This window comes from Myzus persicae, unplaced genomic scaffold, assembly GCF_001856785.1.
Source record: "Myzus persicae strain clone G006 unplaced genomic scaffold, MPER_G0061.0, whole genome shotgun sequence".
NCBI classification, from domain to species: Eukaryota; Metazoa; Arthropoda; class Insecta; order Hemiptera; family Aphididae; genus Myzus; species Myzus persicae.
Genome location: NW_019104322.1, coordinates 653,222 through 678,814, shown reverse-complemented (window position 1 = coordinate 678,814; position 25,593 = coordinate 653,222). Strand labels below are relative to the sequence as shown.

The 25,593-nt window shown below is 33.6% G+C and overlaps 1 protein-coding gene across 4 annotated transcripts in view; it reads right to left on the bottom strand.

The window, feature by feature from the left end:
* Nucleotides 1–5,817: 5,817 nt before the first annotated feature.
* The window catches only part of LOC111041155 (jmjC domain-containing histone demethylation protein 1), a 34,860-nt gene continuing 15,084 nt past the window's right edge, over nucleotides 5,818–25,593 (bottom strand). For 2 of the 4 annotated variants that reach the window (XM_022325351.1, XM_022325350.1), the window contains exons 2-18: nucleotides 23,396–23,546; nucleotides 23,202–23,327; nucleotides 22,175–22,347; nucleotides 21,760–21,960; nucleotides 21,433–21,702; nucleotides 21,228–21,377; nucleotides 20,970–21,161; nucleotides 20,631–20,861; nucleotides 20,401–20,562; nucleotides 20,233–20,322; nucleotides 20,048–20,137; nucleotides 19,859–19,981; nucleotides 11,977–12,093; nucleotides 11,640–11,810; nucleotides 9,171–9,359; nucleotides 8,675–9,074; nucleotides 5,818–6,881 (exon numbers count right to left, since the gene is read on the bottom strand). In XM_022325351.1, the coding sequence (XP_022181043.1) occupies nucleotides 6,250–6,881; nucleotides 8,675–9,074; nucleotides 9,171–9,359; nucleotides 11,640–11,810; nucleotides 11,977–12,093; nucleotides 19,859–19,981; nucleotides 20,048–20,137; nucleotides 20,233–20,322; nucleotides 20,401–20,562; nucleotides 20,631–20,861; nucleotides 20,970–21,161; nucleotides 21,228–21,377; nucleotides 21,433–21,702; nucleotides 21,760–21,960; nucleotides 22,175–22,347; nucleotides 23,202–23,327; nucleotides 23,396–23,546 (3,468 nt within the window). In that variant the 3' untranslated portion in view covers nucleotides 5,818–6,249. Of the gene's footprint in view, nucleotides 6,882–8,674; nucleotides 9,075–9,170; nucleotides 9,360–11,639; nucleotides 11,811–11,976; nucleotides 12,094–13,258; nucleotides 16,275–19,858; nucleotides 19,982–20,047; nucleotides 20,138–20,232; nucleotides 20,323–20,400; nucleotides 20,563–20,630; nucleotides 20,862–20,969; nucleotides 21,162–21,227; nucleotides 21,378–21,432; nucleotides 21,703–21,759; nucleotides 21,961–22,174; nucleotides 22,348–23,201; nucleotides 23,328–23,395; nucleotides 23,547–25,593 lie in introns of those variants that run through there. The other 2 variants (XM_022325354.1, XM_022325353.1) reach the window with 2 other exon arrangements.

Genomic DNA, 25,593 nt, shown 5'->3' with positions numbered 1-25,593 from the left:
AATTATATAAATCCTTTTTCCTCAACAATATTGTTTTAATTAAAATTGTAATGCAGTCAACCATTTTCCAATCATCAGAGAAATAAGGCTCACAAACCTCAATTATTTACTTAATAAGATTGATAGTAATTAACTAATAAAGAAGAAATTAAAACTTACCAAATTGCATAGGTAAAAAAAAACCAAAATAGAGAAAAACAACAAGTTTAAAGTTAATAATAAAGCGTGTAAATTTTTTGAATGTGTGTAAGTATTTGATAATAGTAATTTAATTTTAATTATTTATGAATGTTGTAGTACTGATAATATATTTTCCAATAAACATTTTTTCTTAAAAGTGTCTACAAGTATTTTTTATTCTTGGTTAATATGTAATTTTGACAAAATTTGAACTTAAAATTCTGTAAAAAATAACTGTATTTATATATTTTTAGATTTGTGGTTATATTATGAACTCTTAATGAGAATCTTTGTTTTAAATTGTAAATTCTTAGCTATAAAAATGTACATAATATAATTTCTTAATTAACTACAAAATAATTTTAAAATTTTAATGAATTTCGTGAAAACACTGAAATACAATTTAAAAAAAAAACAGTTATTATTATTTATTTTATAATATGAAAGAAAAATAGTTTTTTTTACTAATAATCGAAAATTAAATGAATAATGAAAATTATTTTCATAAAAACCAAAATATTACTAAGGCCCATATTAATGCCGGCCATTTATTAAGGAGCAAATCATGGGCAACCTAATTCACACATCCTTTTCGGCGTAGCCCAATCTTGTGAATTTGGCGAGTCGTATGCAGTAGTGTAAAAAATGGTCATAAACAGGGTTCGGATTTTATAACATTTGCTACTTATTATAGGAGAGAGATAAAAATAGCAGAGTGGGCTATCAATTTGTTTTATGCACCATACAATATGATTGACGTTATAAACTTACAATAAAGTTGCGATTTTCACAAGCTACATAAATTAATTTTACACTAGGGTGTCGATGCGTTTGATAATAATATAATACTATTTCAATTCAAAAACAGTTATATATAAGTAGCATAACAAACCAAGTTTATTTGTATAAATCAACTGTAAAGAGTATGAACAAAACAGCAACAAGAAGATCGCGGTAACCCTAACCACATCACAGAGAAAGTTTGATACATACATTTAGTCCGATGAAGTTAATTAATAATTAGTTATTATTAATTAAAATGAACGTGTAAATTGTATACCTATACCTTTTTTAGAACCCCTAGAACCCCCCCTGTATATGCGCCTGAGATTTGGCATTTTCAACGAGCAATGAGAAATTTGAGCCCACCCACATTTTGCAACGATACAAGACTAATCTAATACTACAAATCAAAAAATTGAGAAGTGAGAGTATTTAGAGTGCATAATCTTAACGGGTTTTGGTACTGGAAAAACTGTTTTAATACCAAGAATACAAATTATATTCTTAGATTTACCTTTTCAGTTTAAACATATTCAATTTCCGGTTAAATTAGCATTTGCAATGACTATAAATAAAGCATAGTGACAAACTCTTAACGTTGCTGGAATTAACCTGAGCGTTCAATGTTTTTCTCACGGTAAACTGTACGTCCCCCTATCAAGTGTGACATCCAAATTTAATTTGTATATTTTTGCCCCCGATCCAGAAAAGTTGACAACGTCGTTTACAAAGACATTTTTTAATGAAAAACTACATTTGATTTACCTGTGATACATAATTTTTATAGAGATGTGTATATCCGCAACCTAATATGAATACAAAGTTCCCAAAATCGATAAACTTACTTGTAACTCAACGTAATCTATTCAAAACAACAACTGCAGGTAATATATTATTACACCTCATTGGTATGTATGATATAGTATAATCTCAGTAACCTTAAACATATAGGATTATTTATCGATTAACAATTGTTTATTAGAAATTGAACAGTTCAATAAAATAAACCTACCTTGAAGTCTTAGAGACGGTCATTGGAGGTTTTCTTTTCAGAATGCGATAGTTCAATTTTTGCTACTATATAAATGCCAATCAACAGTCGGATTATAAAGATTACGCGTTATCAGTTTTGTACAATTTTATTATGTGCGCATATTTACATGTCCAGTAACTTGAGTTCTTTATTTTAACTCTATTTCAGCTCCATCTAATCTATCTGGTAGAACATTAACATTGAGGAACTCTGTAGCTAATGCTCAATCTCCAGCATCAATATATGACCCACAAACGAGACAGATACTACCACGGGTCAAATTAAATCGACAAAATCCAAGTAGACCAAACATACCAATGAAAAATCGTTATGTGAACAACTCTGCTCGGAACAACTATGTTCAGTTTATATCCAAGTTGTTATAATCTAATCCAAAAATAATTGTTTCAAAAACGTTATAACAATAATATTATAATTGAATTAAAAAAATTATCTTAATGACTTTATTTGAATATGACACATTTGTATTAATAATCTGTCCATTAGAAGTTATGATGTAATCATAATTATTAAATTAAAGAAAAATTAACTGACCTTGTTTGACCAATATTCTTGTGCTCTAATTTAAATGCCTGTTTGACGGTAAATAATGTTGAAGATTTTTTAAATTGAATTACAATATATAAATTATAATGATAATTATGTAAATTAAATATTGGTACTTTCCTGTAATATGAGACTGCCCTGTTTTTTGACAACATCACAATCCCGTTATCTAAGAGTCTAAGACTACCAAACTGATACTTTCTTGTTATACGAGACTTCGGCTATTATTAGGTATATTATATCTATCATTACCTATATTATTAGTTTTTGTAATTGGTGTTACCTTTATATTACCTTTTTATATGTTTTTGCAATAGTTGTCACGTCTGTCTCATGTTTGAGCATCACAGTCCTTTTCTATTTGTTACTATATTACGGTTTATTTTTACTTAGAGTCAAGAGTTAACTTCAATAAAATGGTGTGAACAAAATTTGAAAATAAATTAACATACAGTAATAGGTTGGAATAACTATTTGCGGGAAGTTTGTGTTCTAAATATTGAGGTGAGGAACCAAAGACAAATTGGATTAGGACGCGGTAAAATAAGATTAAAGCTTAATTTCCATTTTGAATGTCTATATATTGGGAAACCTTTACTTTTTTTATTATTATCATTATTATTTTATTGTTTTCCGTACTCCTCGGCAAATTTGGCACTTTGGCTTGTACCACGTATAATATATCACACATAATTATTATGTTTTTAAATCTTTTCTTCATTTCATTTTTTTTTTCATATAATTCGAATGAGGCCAATGGCCTTCCAACGCAATACATATTATTTAAAAAAATATCAAAGAATGTAAGAAAAATAAGGTAACCTCGTATAAGAGGAAAGTACTACTTTTGGTAGTATAACAGAGGTAGTCTTGGGTGGTACTCGTGGTAACAGCTGCAGTCTAGTACAACAGGACAGTACCTAAAAATTTTTAATATAATATGATAGAAACATTTTTAAAAGAAATTAAAAAGCTGATTTTCAAACTTAACACTGAATAAATAAATTAATAATCGTCAATATTTGTATTAATTTCAATTGCTGATGTAGCTTAACATTGAGCATGATATAATTAAAAATATTTATCTAATTAATTTACTTATTCAATAGTTCAAGATTAAATCATTCAGAGGTGGCTTCGGCAATTAACAATTCTCATGCATACCTAAACCCATCTAGTGGTGCTATACTGAAACAAAAAAAATATGAAGTCAAGCATTAACAGAAGAGTTCAAAATGACTATGAGTAGATTAACATTTCAGTTAAGTATGAATACAAGAAATGAATGAGTAGAATACATTCCATATTGTCTTGTGTTCACAGTATCGAAGGAGAAACATAGAGATTCCGATTCATCAAGTGACTGAATGACATTGTCTCCTTTATTTAAAATTTATTTTTATTTTTAAGAAGACTACAACTAGTGAAATGTATGTAATCTTAAGTTTTATACATTTTTTTCTTGACTTGTTTTAAACATAATATCCTAATATTTCGCTTTTGATAAGAATAAAGAAGTTACATAAAAAAATAATAAATAAAATTAATTATTTGCATTTATTTTATTTTATATTATCTTCTCATGCCCACGAGTTAACTTGTTTTTTGCTATGTTATAAAATATCATATTTGTATTATTATTATTTATTATATATTGTATATGACAAAATATGTGATAACTTATGAGTATTTTAAAATTGTAAATTGTTTGTACATCACAAAATAGTAAAGTGATCTCTTGCTTTCTACGTTTAAAAAAATGAATTATTGTCTTCTCATCGTTGGTAAGAGGGATTTACAGAGGAGGAGAAGTTGACGCAGTTCAAGAATGAAATATTTGAAGACATTAGTCATTAATATTGATTCAGATTTGAGGACATAACGAAAAGTCTCTGCCCGAGAAAATAGTGTACAATACACTGTTATATAAGTCGGTAAATCGTAAGGTACTTTTAGGCACTTGCACTGCCGTCCATAGACAAGAATAGGTTAGGCCGTAAAGGAGGGGTTTCCAGTTTCCACTATACGCGAGTGCCGTGTACACGGAAAATGTTCAGCTATGACCAAGTGACCAACAACGCGGTAACGTGGTCAATCGTGTGGTAACCTGACCTAACCGACCAATAACTGCAAAAGGTATAACGCGAACGTGAAAATCCGCCTTCACGGTGGCTTCTTGGCGGTGGTGATACAGACGACAACCATCCCCTACCCCGAAGACCCAAAAGTCTGGTCGAGCAGTATAATAAGTCTATGCCGGTAACCGCGGTCCAATGACTAAACGTCAACGACGACGGCGAGCAACATTTAAAAGGTGCATTCAAGTCCACGTCTTGTAGCGACTTACCTAACCGTTAACAGTTCTGTAAATAAAACTGGGTGTTGCTTAAACGTCCGATTAATGGTTCTGGAATAAACCATGGCTTACCGGACCTGTAAAGTGTACACTACAGATCGGATTTTGGTTCGGTAGAGGCAACTTCACACTGCTCCACTGTCTCAGAAAACCCCCAAATTGTAAGTGCCTAAATGTACATGGACAATTGTCAAATTGTCCAAGTTAAATGGGACGGTAAAATGATTGAGGTCGGTAAGTTTCTGGGCCCCAATCCAATGCTCAGAATATAAACTAAATAGTTTAACATCATATTTTGAACGATAGTAAAATAACGTCACAAAACATTGATCGAACCGCCGTTTTTTCCGAAGTTCTTTTCTACATATCGTTTGGGAATATGTATATAACTACCAACAGTACTTAACGTTGATTTGGAGTAAAAACAGATTTTTCTACTAAGTTCTACTGTAGTATACATATTACATACATAACCACGGCACCTTTTCAGTGAAAAATCCGCTTCGTCATCGTATTATAATAATAGTTGGTCACCCCGAGGGGGTTACTTGCAGCGGGCGGGGTTGTCAACTCCACGGGTGCATCAGAAAACATGAACCAAAAAATAAAAAGTCGGTATTCTTCACTCTTCGTATTTATTATTATTTACTCTTGTGTTGATTATAATATGTATAATAAAATGTTAAAAAAAATTAAACAAAAGGAAAAATTATTCGTATAAAAAAATAAAACATGTTCACAATAGGTATCCAACTCACATACTCGTTAACTATACAATAAATAATAATAGTTAGTAATGCTTAGACGAGAAGTATGATAAATAATATGTATAAGAACAATATTAGGCACTTACAATATAAACATAACATAATATGTATGACAATAACTTACAAGTGCGAAAACTTTGAGTTTTTAATTTTTTTCTACACTACATAAGTTTAAAAAACAAAAAAAATCCTGGAAATACTCGTGTCCGCATGAATGACTGTCGTTAATACTCTATTCTATATAGCAACAACCACGATCTAGTCATCAATCAAACAGATCGAGTTAACACATAATATAATATAATCATTATTTAAGAATACAAACACAGGCTTATGTGGAAAAAAAGGTATACGATATTTCTTTCTCTTACTAATACTGTACGCGTAACACTGTTTACAAAATAACTTATTTCTTTATAATAATATAATGTCTAATAAATATATGTACACTGTAGACATATACATAATTATCAATATGTACATGCACCGCTGCGCGCCGCCGCCGAAATTATGATATGCGGTTAGAATCCGAAGACCAAATGTTCGGGAGCGTCAAGCCTGTATCAGGACTTTTCGACCTTTACGATGAGCTTCGTGTCGAAGGCCTTGAAACCCTCCCGGCTGGACACAAACTTGTTGATGGACGACTTGGAGAGCTTGGTGTGCCTGAGGTCTAGGTATGTGAGGCTCTTGTACTTGCCGAGGATCTTCAACGACTGCTCGCTGATACCCGTGCAGCCGGACAGTTGCAACGTGGACAGCCCACTCATCTGGGTCAACAACTCCACGCCCTTGTCAGTGATCGGGTAGCACTGCGACAGATCGAGGTGGGACAGCTTGGGCAGCACCCGGACAATGATCTGGATGCCCGCGTCCGTGACGTTGCTGCCAGCCAGTTTCAGCGACTTAAGATTGGAAAGCCGACAGGCCAAGTCGAGCAGCCCGGGTCGGTGGTCCAGCGGCGGTGACAGGATGTGCTGCAGGGCCGTGTCGTCCATGGTGGGCACGAAGCTCAAGTTCAGCGACGTCAGCATCGGACACACGCACGATCGAAGGCACGACACCGTAGGCCAAGGGCAGCCCTGCAGCGACAGCGCCTTGCTCTGAGGCAATCGAACAAGCAGCCACGATAGTTGTTCTTTGGTGATCTTGCACCAATCCAGAATCAGCACCTTGGGCTGTCTGACCATGACATCTGAAAAAGAGTACGAAAATCATTAGGAAGGAAATAGAGGAAATCGACGATAAAATCATAATATTATAACACTATTTATGCAGTTTTATAATCTTGATGAATAATAAATGGCTACACGTCATATAAAAAGACTTGTCCTGATTCATCATCACCTACACACTGTTATACTATGTACACATAATATTCTCGCGCATTCCCACCACTATTCCAGCGCTAAAGGTTTAGTCGCGTGGTGGGAGATGAACGAACGAGTTGCGTTCTTATTTTGAACAGAGTATAGTTGTAATCACTGAAGCTATCAGTATGAAATTTAGTCAGTAGTTTCATTTTACGATGTCGAGACCCACTAATAAAGGATTACTATACATTAGATTAGGTGGCCCGCGGAGTCACTGCAACGGATGTGTTAAATTTAAACTCAATGATATAAAATCATCACCTATATAGACGAAAACCGATTTTGAGCGAAGACGGTCAACCTATGATATTACTATAGAAGGTTTAATCATTTTTGTCAAAAATATTGCATTTGAAAATGTTATTTTCAAAATTAAAATATACCTATAAGTAGTTAGTACCTATATTCATATAAAAGGGGGGTTTTTTTTAATACAAAACTAGTACAAAAATAGGTACTTAATTATTTGTTTTTGAAGAGACAGGTACCTATGCAATATAATATTCAATAACTATTGCAACTTGCAAATTAACTAAAAATTAGATTTTGTCGATATATATGGTAGGTTAGTTCCAAAAGTTTAAACGGATATAATTATGTATATTGTATTGGGAGATAAAACAAAAAAAATATTACAAATCTAATCATCTATATTCTAGATTAGGTTAGGTTGTAAAAAAATTATTTATTTCTAAGAATATTATAAAATGGAATTTTTTTTTCCGTTTTAACCGACGACGCCGCGTGATCTGCTTTCGCGGCGCCGCCAAAATGGAATATAAATATAAATTTAATAATAAATTTAATTTAAAAAAAAACTAACTATGAATAGTAATTAATGGATAAATAATTAAATGATTAGGTACATAGGTATAAAATAAAAATTTTTATTAGGGCTGCAGATTAATTTTTTCTAAACTCATAAAAATAAATTGTTATGTGTAAACAAATTATTGGTTTTTAGAAATAGAGCAATTTTATTGTAAAACCAATTCAATGATTGTTTATTCTTTTTAATAAATGTTAATTGTTTATTATTTTTTAATTTCTGATAGGTATATATTTTGATTTTAAATTATTCGGAATCATTAGGAAGTTAGTAATTTATTTATAACTATGTCCTAATAAACTATTTCGGAGTAAAATAAAATATAATATAAGGTTATTATTAAACAACACATGAATGTCGCGTGCTTATTATTCCCATAGTCACATTTTTACATTTTTTGTATTTTATATAAAAAAAAAAATGTATTGGTGTCTAGCGTACACGTCACACGCATAACAGCCAATGATCACAAAAGAACACGATCAATAGTAAAACCATATTATTATCAGAAAAATAATCATTTTAGATCTTAATGCTACAATACTATCTTGAAGTAATCCATATTGCATAAAAAGGAACACCGCGGTTGTTATATGTAGATGAAATGAAAATGGCCGAAGAGGAGTGTTGAATATACACTCGGTTTGTGATCTAAGGGGAAAATTGTGAAATCGGCATAGTGTGTCTGATGATAAAACTATCTTAAAAATAAAAATAATCGAACAAAGAAATACTACGATTTACGATGGTGATGATAACTCGGCGGTCATGCGTCATTATACTCACACTTGATCAGTTTCGGGGTGATGACGGTCTCGGTGAGATCCATGCGGTTCCAGAGTACTGGGCTGATGGTGGCCGTGTACCAGTCTTTGCACACCAGCGAACAGTGCTTCAGGTCTTCGGCCGACAGGAACTTGAACACGTGCACCAGCGTGGAACACCGCCTCCGCGGCTCCTTGTCCGCCTCCTCCGTGTCCAACTTGGGCACCGGTCGAATCACGTACTTGGGCATGTGATTGCTCTTTTTCGAGTTGGACAGTATCTCGTCGATCGGCACGTCCGCGTTGTTGGCGATCGGCTCGTTGGTCCGGATCTCCTCCTCGATCTTGACGCTGCCCGACACCGGACCGCCGTTGATCGGTTGTTCCGCAGCCGCCGCCTTCGTGTCGGGTATGTACTCGGACTGCGAACGAACCAAGACGGTTAACCGTAATTTCATCACATCGATTGACGACTATTTGCAGCGGCCACTGGACAAGCGGGGTACTACTATACTCACTATGCGTATGGGCGACAGCTTTTCCCGCTTGACGATCACGCCCGAGTCGGCCACCGTGTTGGCCGACTCGAAAGGCCGTTCGGCCGCCTCCATCTTGATGAGCGCCGCCGCCGCCGCCGCCACCGGCGACGACGACCGTTTTACGGTGGTGCTCCGGTCGAACGCTTCCATCACGTTCATCTCGGCCGGCTGAAAACGGAAAAGCGCGCACATTGAATTAGCTCGGCTCGGGATTTTCGATTTCCCGACGCGTATTGGCAATTATAAATAGTACCATTGAGCATATACCACGTGGTGCCCGCGGTAACGGTGAACACTCGTCGCCCTGTAAATCGTTTTGAATTCCGTTTGCGGGGCATTCGACTAGACTAATGGATCATAAATGTCTACGCTTACAATTTCTATCAATTCGTGTATTTTACGCACGCGCATCACAACTTCGTTTTTTTATAATGGCAACCCCTAATTTGGATATCATTTTCGTATCGATCGTTTTTTTGTCGAGTGATTTTGGTCCATCAACTTGTATTCTAAACCCCGAATTGGCAAAATTGAAGTTAGGTATGATTTTAAAAAAATAAACAAATTAATTTGATACATGTATTTTTTTTTTTTTTTTACTGTAGGTATTTTTTCCTTCTACAGGATTACTTGAAAAAAACGATCAATCCAAAAATGGTATTCAAAATAGGGACTACTACTTTAAAAAAGTGGGCAAAATACATCAGTTAAAAAAATTATAAGTCATAGAAATGTATAATCCTTAGTCAAGTTAATGTCCGGCATACAGAATTGAACATGATTTGCATGGAAATGAGTGATAAAGTGTACCCTATTTCCGCGGACACCGTGGACGGTATATTGTAAAATAATGTACTAGAAATTCGTTGGTCCAAACATTCCAAACCACAAATATTGGGCAGACGCACGCTTATCAACACCTGTATTAACTATACATTGCATATAAAATGATTATTTATATTAATAATTTTAATTTCGTTTAAGCACTTTATAATATTTAATTATATAATAATTATTTCTCAGTATTCATAAGTTTATTAATATTATATTGAATTTACAGAAAACATTATTTGTATATATAAATAATAATTTAGAAATGAAACTACTTATTTACATGTAAAAAAAACATTATTTCATATTTTCATTATTATTGTTATTACTAAATGTAATTTAATTTACGAATACCTAAATCAAGAAAATTAAAAATATTTATTGACTTAAACACATATATTATACTCAAATACTCTAAGTTTGTGGAACGAACAAAATCTCCACGAAAACAACAATTAGGTGTGTTATATGAAACTGCTATGAAAGTGTGTATTTACGTTTATTAAACTGATACTTTGTATTCACATAATCTTATTTATATTCAATCTATATATTCCTATCTTAGTAGGCCTATAAAATTTTAATCAACAACATAGTTTATTTCATTTATTGAGTTTCCTAAGTATTATATCTTTTAATTTAGCTGCAGTACCTATAATGTACGTTAAATACGTTAAAATATTGTTTACAAATCAATGACACAAAATTGAATTTATGGTTTAACTATCATCTAAGCAATTTTGTTCTCAAACCTATTATGACCTACTTTAAATATAGTTCTAGGTATAAATAACAAGTTAAGAAGTAAGTTCTCTTTTAAGAGTTCAAAATTACCTGCGAGATTAATAACAGTATTTTCAATAAATTACCTGATAGCTCGTGTCTTGTAATACGATATTTATTAAAAATTCAAAGTTACTAACAGAAACAAAATTGTTTAGAAAAAATTAGACCTGACCAGATGTAGCCGTATTTTGGCAACGGTACAAGCGACATACGAACTCGGTACTCTCTATACGGAGATAACAATTAAAAAAGTCAATCGCTTTTAAAGCCTCCACAAAAAAAGAGCTATAAAAAAAACGGCTTACTGCTCGTAACCGTTCTTAACATATAATAACACATAACATCCTAACATATTATTATATTTTGCTACCCGAGAAAATGGCGACTTTGTCAGTCTCGATCTTTGAAACACTTGATAACAGGAGTTCGCTATCTCAAGTAATATAATATATCTGTGGTCCAGACCACAGGTGTAAAATTATCCCAAATTAACCCCCAACAGAGATGATGAACCATGTCAACGATACAGTGGCACAACCGGCGGCTAGAGAGGGAGTCCCGGGTCCGGACCCCCCCCCTGGATCGCATTTGTTACCGGTACGCATGAGGCAGATTTTTTTCATTAATCGAATTCTCCGCGTTCGAACGACAAGTATATGGACCGAAACAGTTCCGGTTGCGCCACTGATACTACGGTGCAAACAATTCGCTGCGATTTTGAGCGAGCGAATTTCTAGACATATATACTCAAAACTCAATGATAGCATATATTATTTATATCACCGTCGGATTGATCACACTGCGTCGTCGTCTACATAGCCACACACTCACCTCGGCCGGCCGTTTGGTGGCGGTCTGTTTCGACCCGTCGCCGTCGGACGACTTCACTTCCGGGGATGGCGGCGCCACAGCGGCCGTGGCCACCATGGGTGACTGGTTGCCGGTGCTCGTGCCGGGTTCGGAGGATTTCGCGGGTTTCCTCTCTTCCGTCAGATTCCGTCTCTGCATCGCGCGCGCGCGCAAAAAAAAAACAACCATAAAAAACCGAATTATTATTTAGCACGACGGCACACATACAAACAAAACACACACACACACACACACACACACACGGTATCGTCGTATATTATTATATTAATAATATTGGCTCGGCGGCGAGGTGACTTACGAATTTTTTATGAGGCGTTTTGTTCTCGAAATCGGACTTGTCGGTGCTGCAGGGGGGTTCGACGGTGGCCGGCACTTGTTGCCGTTCGGTTTTGCAGGAAGACGACTGCGGTGGTTCCTAGAAAACGAAAACACGCTCGTACAACTAACACTGCGACACGATTTTTTTGGTTCGGACGTCCGTCACCGGGGCGACGGACTTTATCGGGTTGATTAACTGTCTTCTATATATATATATATATATATATATGTATACGCGCCGTCCAAATGCATTTCGACAACAAACAGAATGTGTAATTAACATCACCGAGCATATTGCGTGTGAGCATTGTTAATACAAAACAATAAATACCGTACACGACACCAACGCGGATTAGGAGATTATCTGCAGACGTTATTATCATGATATAATATTAAACACCACCGCCGCGCATTCCGCAAGTAATCGGGTTTACTTAAAAAAAAAAAACGTTCAAGTCCGCCACAAAATATTAGTCAAATTCATGCACAATACACAATTAATAAATTGTTCACGATAGATATATTATGTCTTTAGAAATTACGTGCCATGTAATTTATATTTTACATTGTAATAGAGGTATAGGTAGCACACAATATATAGCTTGATACTGAAATGGTAAACCTATAAATATATAAGGTGTATAAATGCATCAGTGGTTGATAAAAGCCCAAAGACGAGATAAGAAATAAATGAATAGTATCGTATAAAATCACAAATCTATGTTCGGGTCATGATGTTAGGTACTATAAATTGACATTATTTATAATTTTACCTATATTAGATTGATTTTTAAAGAATCATATTTCATAGGATTTATTAATTAATCATAAAATAAATCATGTGGATTACATAAATGTATTATTTCTAATAATTGTATATCTTAATAGCTAATAATTAGTAGTGACGATTATTGATACAGGACTTCGTTTAAATTTTAATAACAATAATTGTTTTTTAATATTTTTCATACGGGTGGGTACTTAATATATTATAAAATATAAATATCAGCGAAACTTATATTTGTTTTTTACATTTTTGGCACTATTGATCATGTACAAAGTATACTATACTATTATACTGACGTTTAACTCACACTGATTAGGGGAGGGAAAGATGATACATATTTTTATACATTATTTGGGATATACATCATTACGCCCCAATGCATAAATGGAAATCGGATAAAAAAAAACGCAATAACGTCTATAAATACATTTTTAACGCGAATTCATATAGCATAACATAACATTTCACGTAGACACTGGCGACCAATTAATTCCGAATATTTAGAATAGAAAAACACATTGTGTTAATTACAGCTAACCAACGTTTTCTGGTCGATATTTCACTGGCCGTTTGTACAGACAACGAAAAGACGAATCGATAACGTCCACCGTCATGTATCCCCAAACCGTACTTTGGACGAAAGTTAAAAAAGTTCTCAGCTATAATTCGGCGGCAATTCACAATCAACGGATAGTCGGACTTCTCTAATTCCAAAATAGTATTTGATAATCAATTTCGATGGAAACGCAACGCCACCAAGCTCACTCTATCTATTCCTTTTCCCTCTTCAAAACCTACGAGTTATACTACGAATATAGTTTTCGCCGAGATCACGGTTTAAGGATATCAATTTATCAGAATGATGAGTTTATAGTTGTAAATATAAGGACACTCCTAAATCCAGTGTCATGACTATATTATATTTAGGAGTCACGTGTTTGACGGTTGGAGCAAATGCTACGAGAAATAATTTTAAATCATTAATATATATATATATGTACATATTATACACAACCACCACCAATTACGTATATAATAGATTTATGTGCTAGCCAATACAGAAATAAGGCATTTACCTAACGCGAGTTCTGTTTAATGGTAGGATATAGGGACGATTTAAGACTGTATTTGAATTGATGTAGGAGAACGTGATTAAGAGTTATTTCAAACGATATTTAGACAAGTAATTAAACGAGAACGGACAGAAAAAAATGTCGAGTAAATTTCATACACATGGATAGTTTATTCATAATACAATAATACAAAAAAAAAAATAATAATAAACACAGTCCGATAATTTTATAATTTAAATACAAAAAAAAAACACACCTAACATCACTCTGTTACACGGCGTTAAAAAAGTGTCGAATATTGATAAATTTTGCTTAGTTTTTTAACCAACTTGCATCCGTCGGTTCACTAGTGTCCTTCATGGACACAGTCGCAACACGAGTTTGATTGCATAATATAATATAATACTTATAAAACTAACGGTAATACAAACAAAACTTCAGTCTTTTTTTTTTCAAATTTTATGGTTTATAAATAATAAAAATAATAATTAAGTAAAATTGTGATGACGTTTAGATGAACGTAGAAAAAAAAATACAAATTCCAAAGGTCTACGTTAGTCGGAAGTAGAATAATATTGTAAATGAACTGAGCATGAACCCGTGAAGAGATTGTCTTTCGACGACAAACGTCGTATTTACATACTATACGTAGCCATTACGTAAGCCAAGTAAAAAAAAATTCCTTACAAACCCGTGACCGGTCGACCGCGAGTTTGGCAGGCCAAACACCTCGGCACGACCGGGTCCGTGTACAACCCGAGTAATACTATACCGGAATAAAAAAAAAATAATAAACCATGAATACATTTATATATATCATACGGAAAACAAAATGAATTTCCCATTTTCGCGTGTTGGGAAGAAAAAAAAATGACAACATAATATATAATTATTAGAAAAAACTCGCTGTAAAAAATATACAATTATACATTATTACTGCTACTAATGCCGGAGCGTTCGTCCGTCGTTGTCGTAGTTGTCGCTCGGCGATGGTTCCGACGGTCGCACACTGTTGACGCGACATCCGCACTTAACAATAATATTGTAACGACTAAATCGACGGACGCACTACAACTCCTGCGCGCGGCACTCTTAACTACTGCTGCCCGTCGAATCGCGTCTTCCGGTCGACGTGGTCGGCGACGGAGGTGTGGGCGACCTGATCAGCAGTCGGGTATCGGTGGCCGAGAACCGATCGTTGGCCACGAGGAACTTGTTGATGGCCACCAAAGTGATCTTGGGCGTCTGTTTCAAGTCCAACCGGCGGAGGGCAGTGCACTTGTGCAGGTGGTCGAGCGAAGCGTCAGTGACGGCCACGCAACCGGACAGGTCGAGCACTTCGAGCGTGGACACGGCACTGCCGACGGGTGTAGTGAGCTGCGCGATCCCGGCGTCAGTGATCCGGTAGTTCTGCGACAAGTCCAGCTCGACCAGGCTGGGCGCGTACTGTACCACGTACCGGAGCGACACGTCGCCAATGTCCACGCCGGCCAGTTTCAGTGTGCGCAGGTTCCGGAACCGGGCCCGGTTGGTGTTGTCGTTGGACGACGACCGCGAGTCGGACGGCGGTGACAGTACGTCGCGGAGCGAAGCGTCCGTCATGCCGGTCACGTAACTCAGATCGAGCTCGGTCAACGACGGCGGCACCACACTGCTGCTCCGTAGCGCAGTCACACCGCTCCACGAGCAGCCCTGCAGCGACAGAACCTTGAGTCGTGTCAGCTTGGCGATCATCCACTCTAGCTGCCGCTTGGCGATTGCCGTCCAGTCCATCAGAAGCACCTCGGGTTGCCGCTTCACCACGCCAGCCAAACACGACGCTGTCAGCCGCTTGCCGGTCACGTCCAGCTTGCGCCACAGCGACGGGTCCATGGACATCGTGGACCAGGCGCGGCACACCAACGCGCACTTTGCCAGCTCGGCGGGCGTCAGGTACTCGAACACCGGCAGCATGCACGCCGCGTCCCCGCAGTGGTTACTGTTGCTGTTGTTGTGGTGATTGTGATGGTTATTGTTGTGCTGCTGGTAGCCGTTTACGTTCCCGCCGCCTTGAGACTGCCCGCCGACCTGAGACTTCTGTCCGCCAGACTGAGACTTATGGCCGCCACTTTTGACCGGTTTCGACACATAAGACTGTTTCTTAAGCACATTGCAGTGTTTGCCCGAGCCGCCAGACAGTTGGCTGGCCAGCTGCTTGCGTAAATCGATCTTGCGCGACGCCTGTGGCGGTGGAGTTGGCGGCGGCTCCGCAATTGACGGGGTGGCGACGACGGTGGCGGCGGGCGTGGAAGTGGCGGTTATGTTGGTGGTTGTGGTTGTGGTTGTGGTGGTGGTGGTGTTGTTGTACGTTGACATGTGGGCCTCCTCGACTTTGACAGAACGATTTAACATTTTCATAGAATGCTCTTCCATCCATCTCTATAAAAAAATATCAAACGAAATATTGTGTTTACTTTAAAAAAAATTGACTATATAGTGAACTCGTTAAAATTCGAAATCCGAAAATTCAAAAGCGGTTTGTATATTATATTATATATATTATTATAACGACGACTCGGCAAACTCTACGCGCGGTACGTGGTGGTGGTAGTAGTGGCGGTTGTGACAGAAGTCTGATAATAGATACGTCTAGTCAAATATCGATAGGGAAGAAAATAAACACAACGAAGACAGTTATTTTTTTTTAATTTAGAAAACACGCGACGACTACACGTCCTTAAAATCGTTTCGAAAAACTTAGATTTTCAATAAATTAAACGATTTTATAACGAACGCGAAAAAAAACACAAAATTCATAACACAAGTCAACGTACAACAATACCTCCTGTAAGTATGGCATTTGAACTTTATACACCAAACGCTCGTTAAAAAAAAGCACGATTTTGATCGATTTTACGCACCAAACTTGATAACCATTACCGCGCAATATCTCGTTTAATCATAAATCATAAGTGATAGTTCGCGCGAGCTTTCTGACTTACTTGTAATATTCGTCCTCTTCCAACGACTTAAATTGAAAATGTAATAATGTCGTGCACAATTTTGCTAGTGCATAAGTTCATATTAAAACCCGTTAACGATCCAAAATGGATAAGGCATAAAATAGTTCAATAGCATGACAAAAAATTAAGTTAAAATATATTAAATAGACAGTAATTTTGTTTTCCTCTTGTTGTGTATTAATGAAATTACATTATATTATATTATATTATAACCAAACTGAATAGTAGAAAACACACATTCAAGAAACCAAGCTATTGTTAATCATGCACAAGACGTTTTGGTGATAAAATATAACATTAATAAAGGTGAAAACGACGAAAATGGTTTATATTATTTTAAAATGTATTAGTCAATAATTAAAGGAAGAATAAACATCATATAACATTTTAAAGGAAACAATAAAATTAATTAGCATTTCCAAAAAATATGCTGAATATATATATATGTTTATATAAATGTAATTCATAAGCTCATATAACTTAAAAAAATTCAAAGATTCCTAAATTAAATAAATTAATAACTATAAAATGTGAACAATTTAAATACTATTAAATGGAAAAACTGGGCCATGGTAATGTAAATAGTAAACACAAAAAATACATAGTTTGAATTTAGAGTACATAAAATCACAAGTATAGGATTACAATAATTGTTAACCATGTAATCACCAGTGTTCATAAAAAAATCAGGACACGTGTTACATATAGAAATGCTTTTTAACTTAATTTGGTGGACGATAGTGTAGAGTTAATATTGTAAGTTTAAGAACAATGATGATGACCAATCACAATTGAAATAATATTCCGAGCAGAGTACGGTTTATATGGTTTTAACTTTTAAGGAACTCAAAAATAATTGATGTTAATGACTTAAACATAGTAATTAATGAATGAATGTAACAGTGATTATACTAAATGATATGTTATTTGAAATAAGAAGTCAAATATTAGTAAACGCCAAATACAAAATCATAACACAAGATTATATACTACAATATTTCTGGACTTGAGATTAAATTTCCAGGTAATAAGAGTTTAATTATGTAATTTATTTTCAAAATTCTATAGTGACAAATTAATTTTGTAAAATTGTAGAATGATTATTTTAATTACTAAAATAACTGAAACTAATTAGGATATATTATTTCACCTTACTTTTGTAAATCTGCTTGTCTCTACTTTTATGCACTATTGAACACATAGAATCAAGAATCTTATTTTATAAACCAAGATATGTCTAAATACAGACTGCTTATGATAATCGTATTTTATCAGAATCATTAATAATGTTAATACATAAAATATATCTTTGAAAACAAGTAGATGCTTTGTTTTGCACAGAATTTAAAATTAAAATAAACTGCACAATTAATTGTATAAATAATTAGAGGAATATTTGGAATAAATAAATAAATCAATATAAAATTAAGATTAAAATAATAATGTTTCAAACAAAATGACAATTAATTAACTCATAAAAAAGTTTAAGCAATAAAAAACTAAAAAAAAATCATACAATATTTTATTTATACCTGGTCAGTATCCATTTAATATTACAACACACACAAGCAGTGAAAACTACTAGTTTATAAAACAACACAACAATTTTGAAGGAGTGTCTACCAATGGTGAAATTATTGAAGCGTTATTTTAAATATCTGCACAGCCAGATGAACACCAGTTGGTAAGTAAAACTCTAGCCTTGTAGTGTAAATAGAAGAACAAAATATTTTAGTAAAAATTACGTGCACCAGTTTAATAACATTTATTTACTCAGGTTGAAAGTCAAATAATATAATATTACATCAGGAGGGAAATAATTCAAAATATTAATAATATTATATCTTTTGTTCATAATGTGTTTACTGTTCATTGTTATATCTATAGCACAGTTGATTAAAATGTGGTTAGATAGGTAGGCATCCTTAGTTCCGCTACAGAAATCAATAATTTACTAACTAATACCAATTTCATGAAAATTATAAAAATATTTGAGTATAATGTGTTTTGTACAATTGTAAAAGTTAGTAAAACTGTTTATACCAACCTAAACTAACTTTTATTTAAAATGTAACAATTTTTTTTAACAATTTAACATTGTAATAAAAAAAATGAAAAGTCATTTTGACATAGTATTTTATTTTAAGACTAATAATTGTGTAATCCAAAATAATTTTGTTTTTAGATATTACATTAAGTTTGGTAAAAAAAACATAAGATAAATATTTCATATCTAAGAGGATTAGTTAAATAGGTGGCATTCAGTTAAAAGTTAAAACATTTAAAAAATATATCTTAGAAGTTTTTGGTCATGACCTACAAACAATATACCTAACAAAATAGGAATTGTAATAATTTGATAATACCAAATAATATATTGCAGTATATATTATCAGCATTAAAAAGTATATTGCATCAACAAAAATGACCTTAAAAATGATTGGTAGGTACTAGGTAGCACACAAGCATGCAATAGATTTTGATAGGTAGCACACAAGCATGCAATAGATTTTGATAGGTAGCATTGAGTTGTAGGTGAACTTACAAGACTATTATCATTTTTATTATTAGCATTTATCATCATACCATTTTATTTCCAATCAAGGTAGTAGTATCCATAATTTTATCTAAAATGTATTTTTTTTTAAACAAAATTTAATGACGTTATTATATTTATTTATGTATTACTTAAAAAATTAATTTTAATATCTCATTTTAAAACTAATAATACATTTAATTCATATTAAATCACATTAATATAGAAGATATTTTATTTACAAATTTGTATATTACATATTGTTAGGTTTTTACCAGTTTTGTTAAGATATTTTATTTAACTTATAATTTATATTACATTAGTTTTATTTGTTAAAAGAACATGCTTTCTTAACTAAAAAAAAAAAAATGCAATACCAATATACAGTAACAATGTATGATCTGCTAATAAAAAATATATTTAAAAAGCTGTGTATTATAGTGAATGGAGAAAAATATATTTACCGTTGATGGCAAAGGTGGTGATCGTTCTGTGGATAAGTTTTCTTTTTTCTCAATTTTCAGTCTTTTATTAGAAACGTTGTCTGCATCACTTTCAGAATTTGTATCACTGTATTCTTCTTCATCCTAAAATTAATTGTTTTCTATATGAGTAAAATAATTCTAAATTTAAAAATGATCATTTCTGCTTACTTTAAAACGTTTTTGCGGATTAGTGTCGTTGCTACTGACAGAAGTTCTACGGATATCTGACGATTTTTGTCTAGCACGAAAATGACGAGGCTACAACAGAAAAAATGTATTAAAAATTTTAAAATATTCACAAATTTGAAATCAATTACAATGTAATTAAAATTAAATTCTATAATTTTACTTACCTTGCTTTCCTTCCCTTCTTTACAACATTTGGGACACTCCCAGCTATTAGGTAGATCTTCATTATAAGTACCATTATTAGTATATATAGGCTGAAAAGAATGCAATTTATAATTTTAGTTAATAATCTGAATTCTGAAAAGTAGTTGTAATAATTATTATGTTTTTACTTGTTTTAATAAGCAATCAGGATGTACAATTTCAAAGCACACACTACACTCCATAAGTTGACTAGGAGTATCTTTGGCGGCTTTCTGTATAGGAATAATAATTTGTTGACCCCAGCCGTCTAATGAACAAATTCCGCAAGCAGCAGTTATTGGTAACATGGGCTATAACATTAAAAAGTACTAGATTCAGATCCTGAATATTAATAATATTATTTTATTTAATATAGTACCTGCAAGCATTGACGCATCACACAAGTTTGTTTAGCACGACCAGGTCCACCAAACTTAACCATGTCTCTGCAAAATGAACATTCTCCACAATCTGCTTGTTTACAAGCTTCACATTTTTTACATCTTGTGCGTCTTCTTCTGGGCCCTCCTGTGCCAGAAGCTGTTTTTCGTGAAATTTTTACTTTGGCGTTCATATCACCAGCTGTCTTGTAAAACCTCCTTTCCCTTTCCTGAAAAAAATAAAAAGCATTGTTATAATATTATATGGCAACAAAATTTTAATTAACATTTTCTTCTTTCAACTTTCGTATTAATAGTTATTATTATTAATATTATACCTTGTCTCCTTGAATTTTAAGAATCGGCTTTCCACTTATAGCATATTCAGGTATATCATTCTTATGTTTATTTATCACAATCGCCACATTTCTTATCAACTCAATAGCATCTTTGATCAGAGGAGGAACATTTTTTTTATTTGGAGGCAAAATATGCAGATATTTTACTATTGCTTTTATGCCATGAAGCTCCTGGACGAATATTAAAAGCAGCCATTAAAATCTGTTTGTTATTATCTTTGCATTTCGGTATTTTACCTGTTTAGTGAAATGTATATGCTCAACTGGTGAAGGTGAAGTCTCAACACCTTCTGAAAGATGAGATTTACCTAAATCACAATACACATAACGCTCCAGAACATACCAAAGCATTTCAGTAAAAAATGGATATCTAAACTTTTGAGGTACCTAAAAATATTTTTTATTAGTCTCAATAAATTAGTACACATTTTGATGTACTAACCTTGGTGGATTCTTCTACTTCTGCAACACGAAGCTGTTTTTCAATACCAAAAGAGTGCAAAAAATTGCCTCCGAATACTAATGAGTCTTTGGGAGTATAAACGGCATGAATCCAACCAGTAGGTATGAAGAATGTATCCCCAGCATTCAATGATACTCGTCCACATTGTTCAACTGTATCTCCAAAAAATATGTCACCTTGTTTACCAGATAGTATCCATTGTTCATACAGTTTTATGTTTTGTTCGGTTGGTGGTATTAACCAAAAAACCTAAAATTAATAATAATTAATCATTTATTTGATAAATAAAAAATTGAAAATGTTTACCTTGCTTCCTTTAAGTATATGATACCAAACGGATGTGCCACCAAAATCAATATGAAAATCAGTATAACAGCCTTTAACAGACATCAAACAATACTTTTGAACTTTCGGATACATCATATCATCTATGACATTTGTTGATTCTGTTTGACTCTCTTTTAAATGTTTAGGCCAAACACAATCCACCCAATCCAATTCTCGAACCTACGTATAAAAAAACCCTATTTATAATTGAATGTAGGTTTATTATGCATAGTTAGTACAACAATAGCACATTTATAAAATAAAAGAATTCTCATAAATCGCTTTCATATTTTGAACACAATTTGAATATAAGTTAACAAAGTAATAACTTTCAGCATTATAAATGGTTGTTTTTAAAATAAATAAGTAGCTGATAATATGAAGTAATATTTACAATATTTGGACGCTTAATGTAGTTTTCTAGCTTTGTGTGACTGAATTCAAGTGAAATCACATTTAGAAGTTTATCTTTCACTGGCTCTTCATAATACTTAGTCCATTCTTTCATAGTCATTTCAAAATTCTTTTGTGTGTTAACATCCATTACATCTAACATTCTTCTCGAACCTAAATAAAAAAGTAAATTAATTATAGTAAAATATAAAAGGGTAAGAATGTTTAACAAAAAAAATTGTTAAAACTCAATTTTCGTTTCAAATTTTTGAATATTTTAATAATTGAATTAAGTGGGCTATTGAGGGACACGTTTTAAGGAGTAATACTTAGGCATTTCATATACCATATATATTTGAGTTGTGCTACTATTATGTGTAGTTTGTAAAATTTGTTATCGAGTATCGGGCACCGATGGCTCACCGCCAGCATATAAATTTCCGCATGCGCAGACCCAAGTCAACTACACAGATTTTATCAAATATACATTCAAATGACAAAATTAAGGGACTTGGATTCGACGGATTTTAATTTTGAAAATGGCTATAAATAATTAGTCGTTGTGGTGGTTAGTGAATGGCTGAGGAGATTTTATTAATTCAAATTCTTCAATAAAATATCAACAATTTAAAGAATAAAAATTGTGTTATTTTATATATTTAAGTACGCCATTAATTGTTTCGATAAAGACAATTCCCACGGGCATGCTATAGCAGAGTTATTGAAGATTTTCAATTAGTTTTCAAAATTAAAATCCGTCAAATTAAGTTCCACAGTTCTGTCTTGCTTTTGGCCAGTTTTAAGTGATTATTTGTTCCTGATCCAGCCTTTAAAAAATCAACCCTTTAAAATTTTTTTAAGTACCTATATCAAAATCAAATATACCAACATATTTGATAGTTTCAGCGTGTAGTAGTTGCATAATATAAAGATACATAATTTTACATGATTTAATAAAAAAATCATGAACAATTTTTTTCGTGACTCAAACTACGATAATCTAAAACTATTAATTTAATTATACTTACCAACACATGTGCGAACGTCATTCACAGAAAAATTAGGGCTTGGGACATGTAATCCAAGACCAGTTTTATCCTTAAATAATAATGGTATTATGAAACCATGTTTTTGAAGGTATGAAATTGTAAAGTCTAAAACAATAAAATATTGAAAAAATAAAATAAGTGTGTATTATTTATTTGTACTGTAAAAATTATACCTTTTCCATCCATCTGTTTAGTAAAGTTGTGATTTAAATAACGTGTGGAGTCAAGCTTTTCTTGTAAACTAAAGGATCGTACACCTTCAATTTCTTCTTCGTCGCCATATGCCCAGTCTTCTGAATATGTTTTCTTTTCTTTGCGTGTTCTCTGTAATCCACATGAATTAAAAATTAAAATTATTTAATTTGAAATATTAGACAAATAGTTAAATACTGTTGGATTTTTATGGATAAACGCCGATCTTTAAAACCCAAATGTTTTATTTTACGTTTAATCTTAATAGTTAATATTATTTTTAGATTGCTGTTGTCATCAATCGTTCTTGCTGTTGATGACTCCAAATAATATCGTATAGAAAAATATTACTTATACATACAATTATTGTTATTTATTAAATATAGAAGAACACCTATATCTTTATTGAAATTTAATATTTGATAATTGTGTGAAGAAAGCGTAGTTTTGAATTTCTAAATTTCATGTAAAATTACGATTATCTAATGTTTATGCATGTTTAAAATATTTTTTCCTTGAAAGCGTTCAATTCAAGCCGTATTTATTGTAAATGTATTGTATCTTTTTTTATAAGAACAATTGACAAAGCCAGAAAAAAATATATAGAATATATGAATATAGCAAAAAGTAAACTATGATCTCTAAATAAAATATATACTAGGAGCAATGTTTGATGAAAAAGCCAATTTATTACACTCTCTTATCTTTAGAAGATTGAATATTATGCCTATTGCATACAATAGAACATATTATTTTGCATGTACCAACATTAATAATGAAAGTATACAGTTTATACTGTTGTTAGGGTACAATGTTTTTATTTATTTATGATTAATATTATAATAATAACAATTATAAGATTTTTGTAAAAACGGAACACCATTGATGATATGTAACATAAACAAGTAAATTGCACAAATATGGTCTCCGTTCTCCGATTCAGTGACGTTAATATTAGATATAATACTTTAGTATGAACACTTTTTAACCACCATTATACCCTCTCTACTTAATACTATTTTTAAAAATCTTCAGATGATCGAAACCAATCGTTGTAGGTAACATATTAAATGTTAAATCAAAGTTTAGAAATAGAAGGTGCCCGTGATACAGATAGCTGTTTAGGTATGTACAAAAATTGATGGCAAAAAAATAAAGGTAAATAGGGTCACTTGGTTCGACTTATTGCCAACAGTGGTGGCCCCGTAAAATTGATGTTCGGTGTTCTGATCGGAATTTGGCGCGTTGTAAACACGTTTAAAAGATAATAATCTGACGACGCGTATAATACACAAATAACGCCCGTTAGCATCATCGAAAAACACCGGGGTACAAAATTTGCAAATGACATCGCAGCCGATAAGAGTTTAAAAAACGAAAAGTACCTATACCTATCAAAATAATAATTAAGTAACGAGTGGACGACACCAGTTACTACAACTGTTGCGCACGGATAAAATTTCCGAAGCTCACGAATCCCACGCCGGTTGAAGAATTTAAAATCATTCATCGAGATTGCCAAACAACTGTTGTGGTTCGAACAACGACCAAAAACACACGACAGCGTGGACACAATATGACGCGACAGAAAACGTCGACGATCACCCACCTACGGACCGTTATATTATATTATTTCATTGTAATATAATTAAATGTGATTCAAATGTGCGTTAAAACAAACAAAAAAATGTCGGATAATACGATCGGCCGGACGTGAGACAGACAAAAATCGAATCGTAATCGATATCGTGTAAAATAGATAAATCATTTAACTCAAACCCGATGAAGGTCAAAAACGAATATCATGTGGATTGTTTTTATTGCCGGTCGGTCCGTCGTCGTAGTGGATACACGACAACTAAAACCCATCGATTTTTAGGGCTGGGGAGTAGGCTGGTGATCGGATAATATAATAGATTTCGATCAACAACAAGCGAAGATTCATAACGACCCCATCGACGACGGCGGTGTCTCGACTTCAGTCATTGCCATAATGCGACGTGACGTGCGCGGCATTATTTCACTCGTCACGGCTAAAATCGCAGATGAGAACGACAGACCACGTCATGTGAGCCGCCGCGTTCCACGCGGACTGCCACACACACACACCCACACATACCGGTGGACGCGACTGCAGCAGAGAGCGCGCGCGGCGGCGGCGGAAAAGTCTCTCACCGTG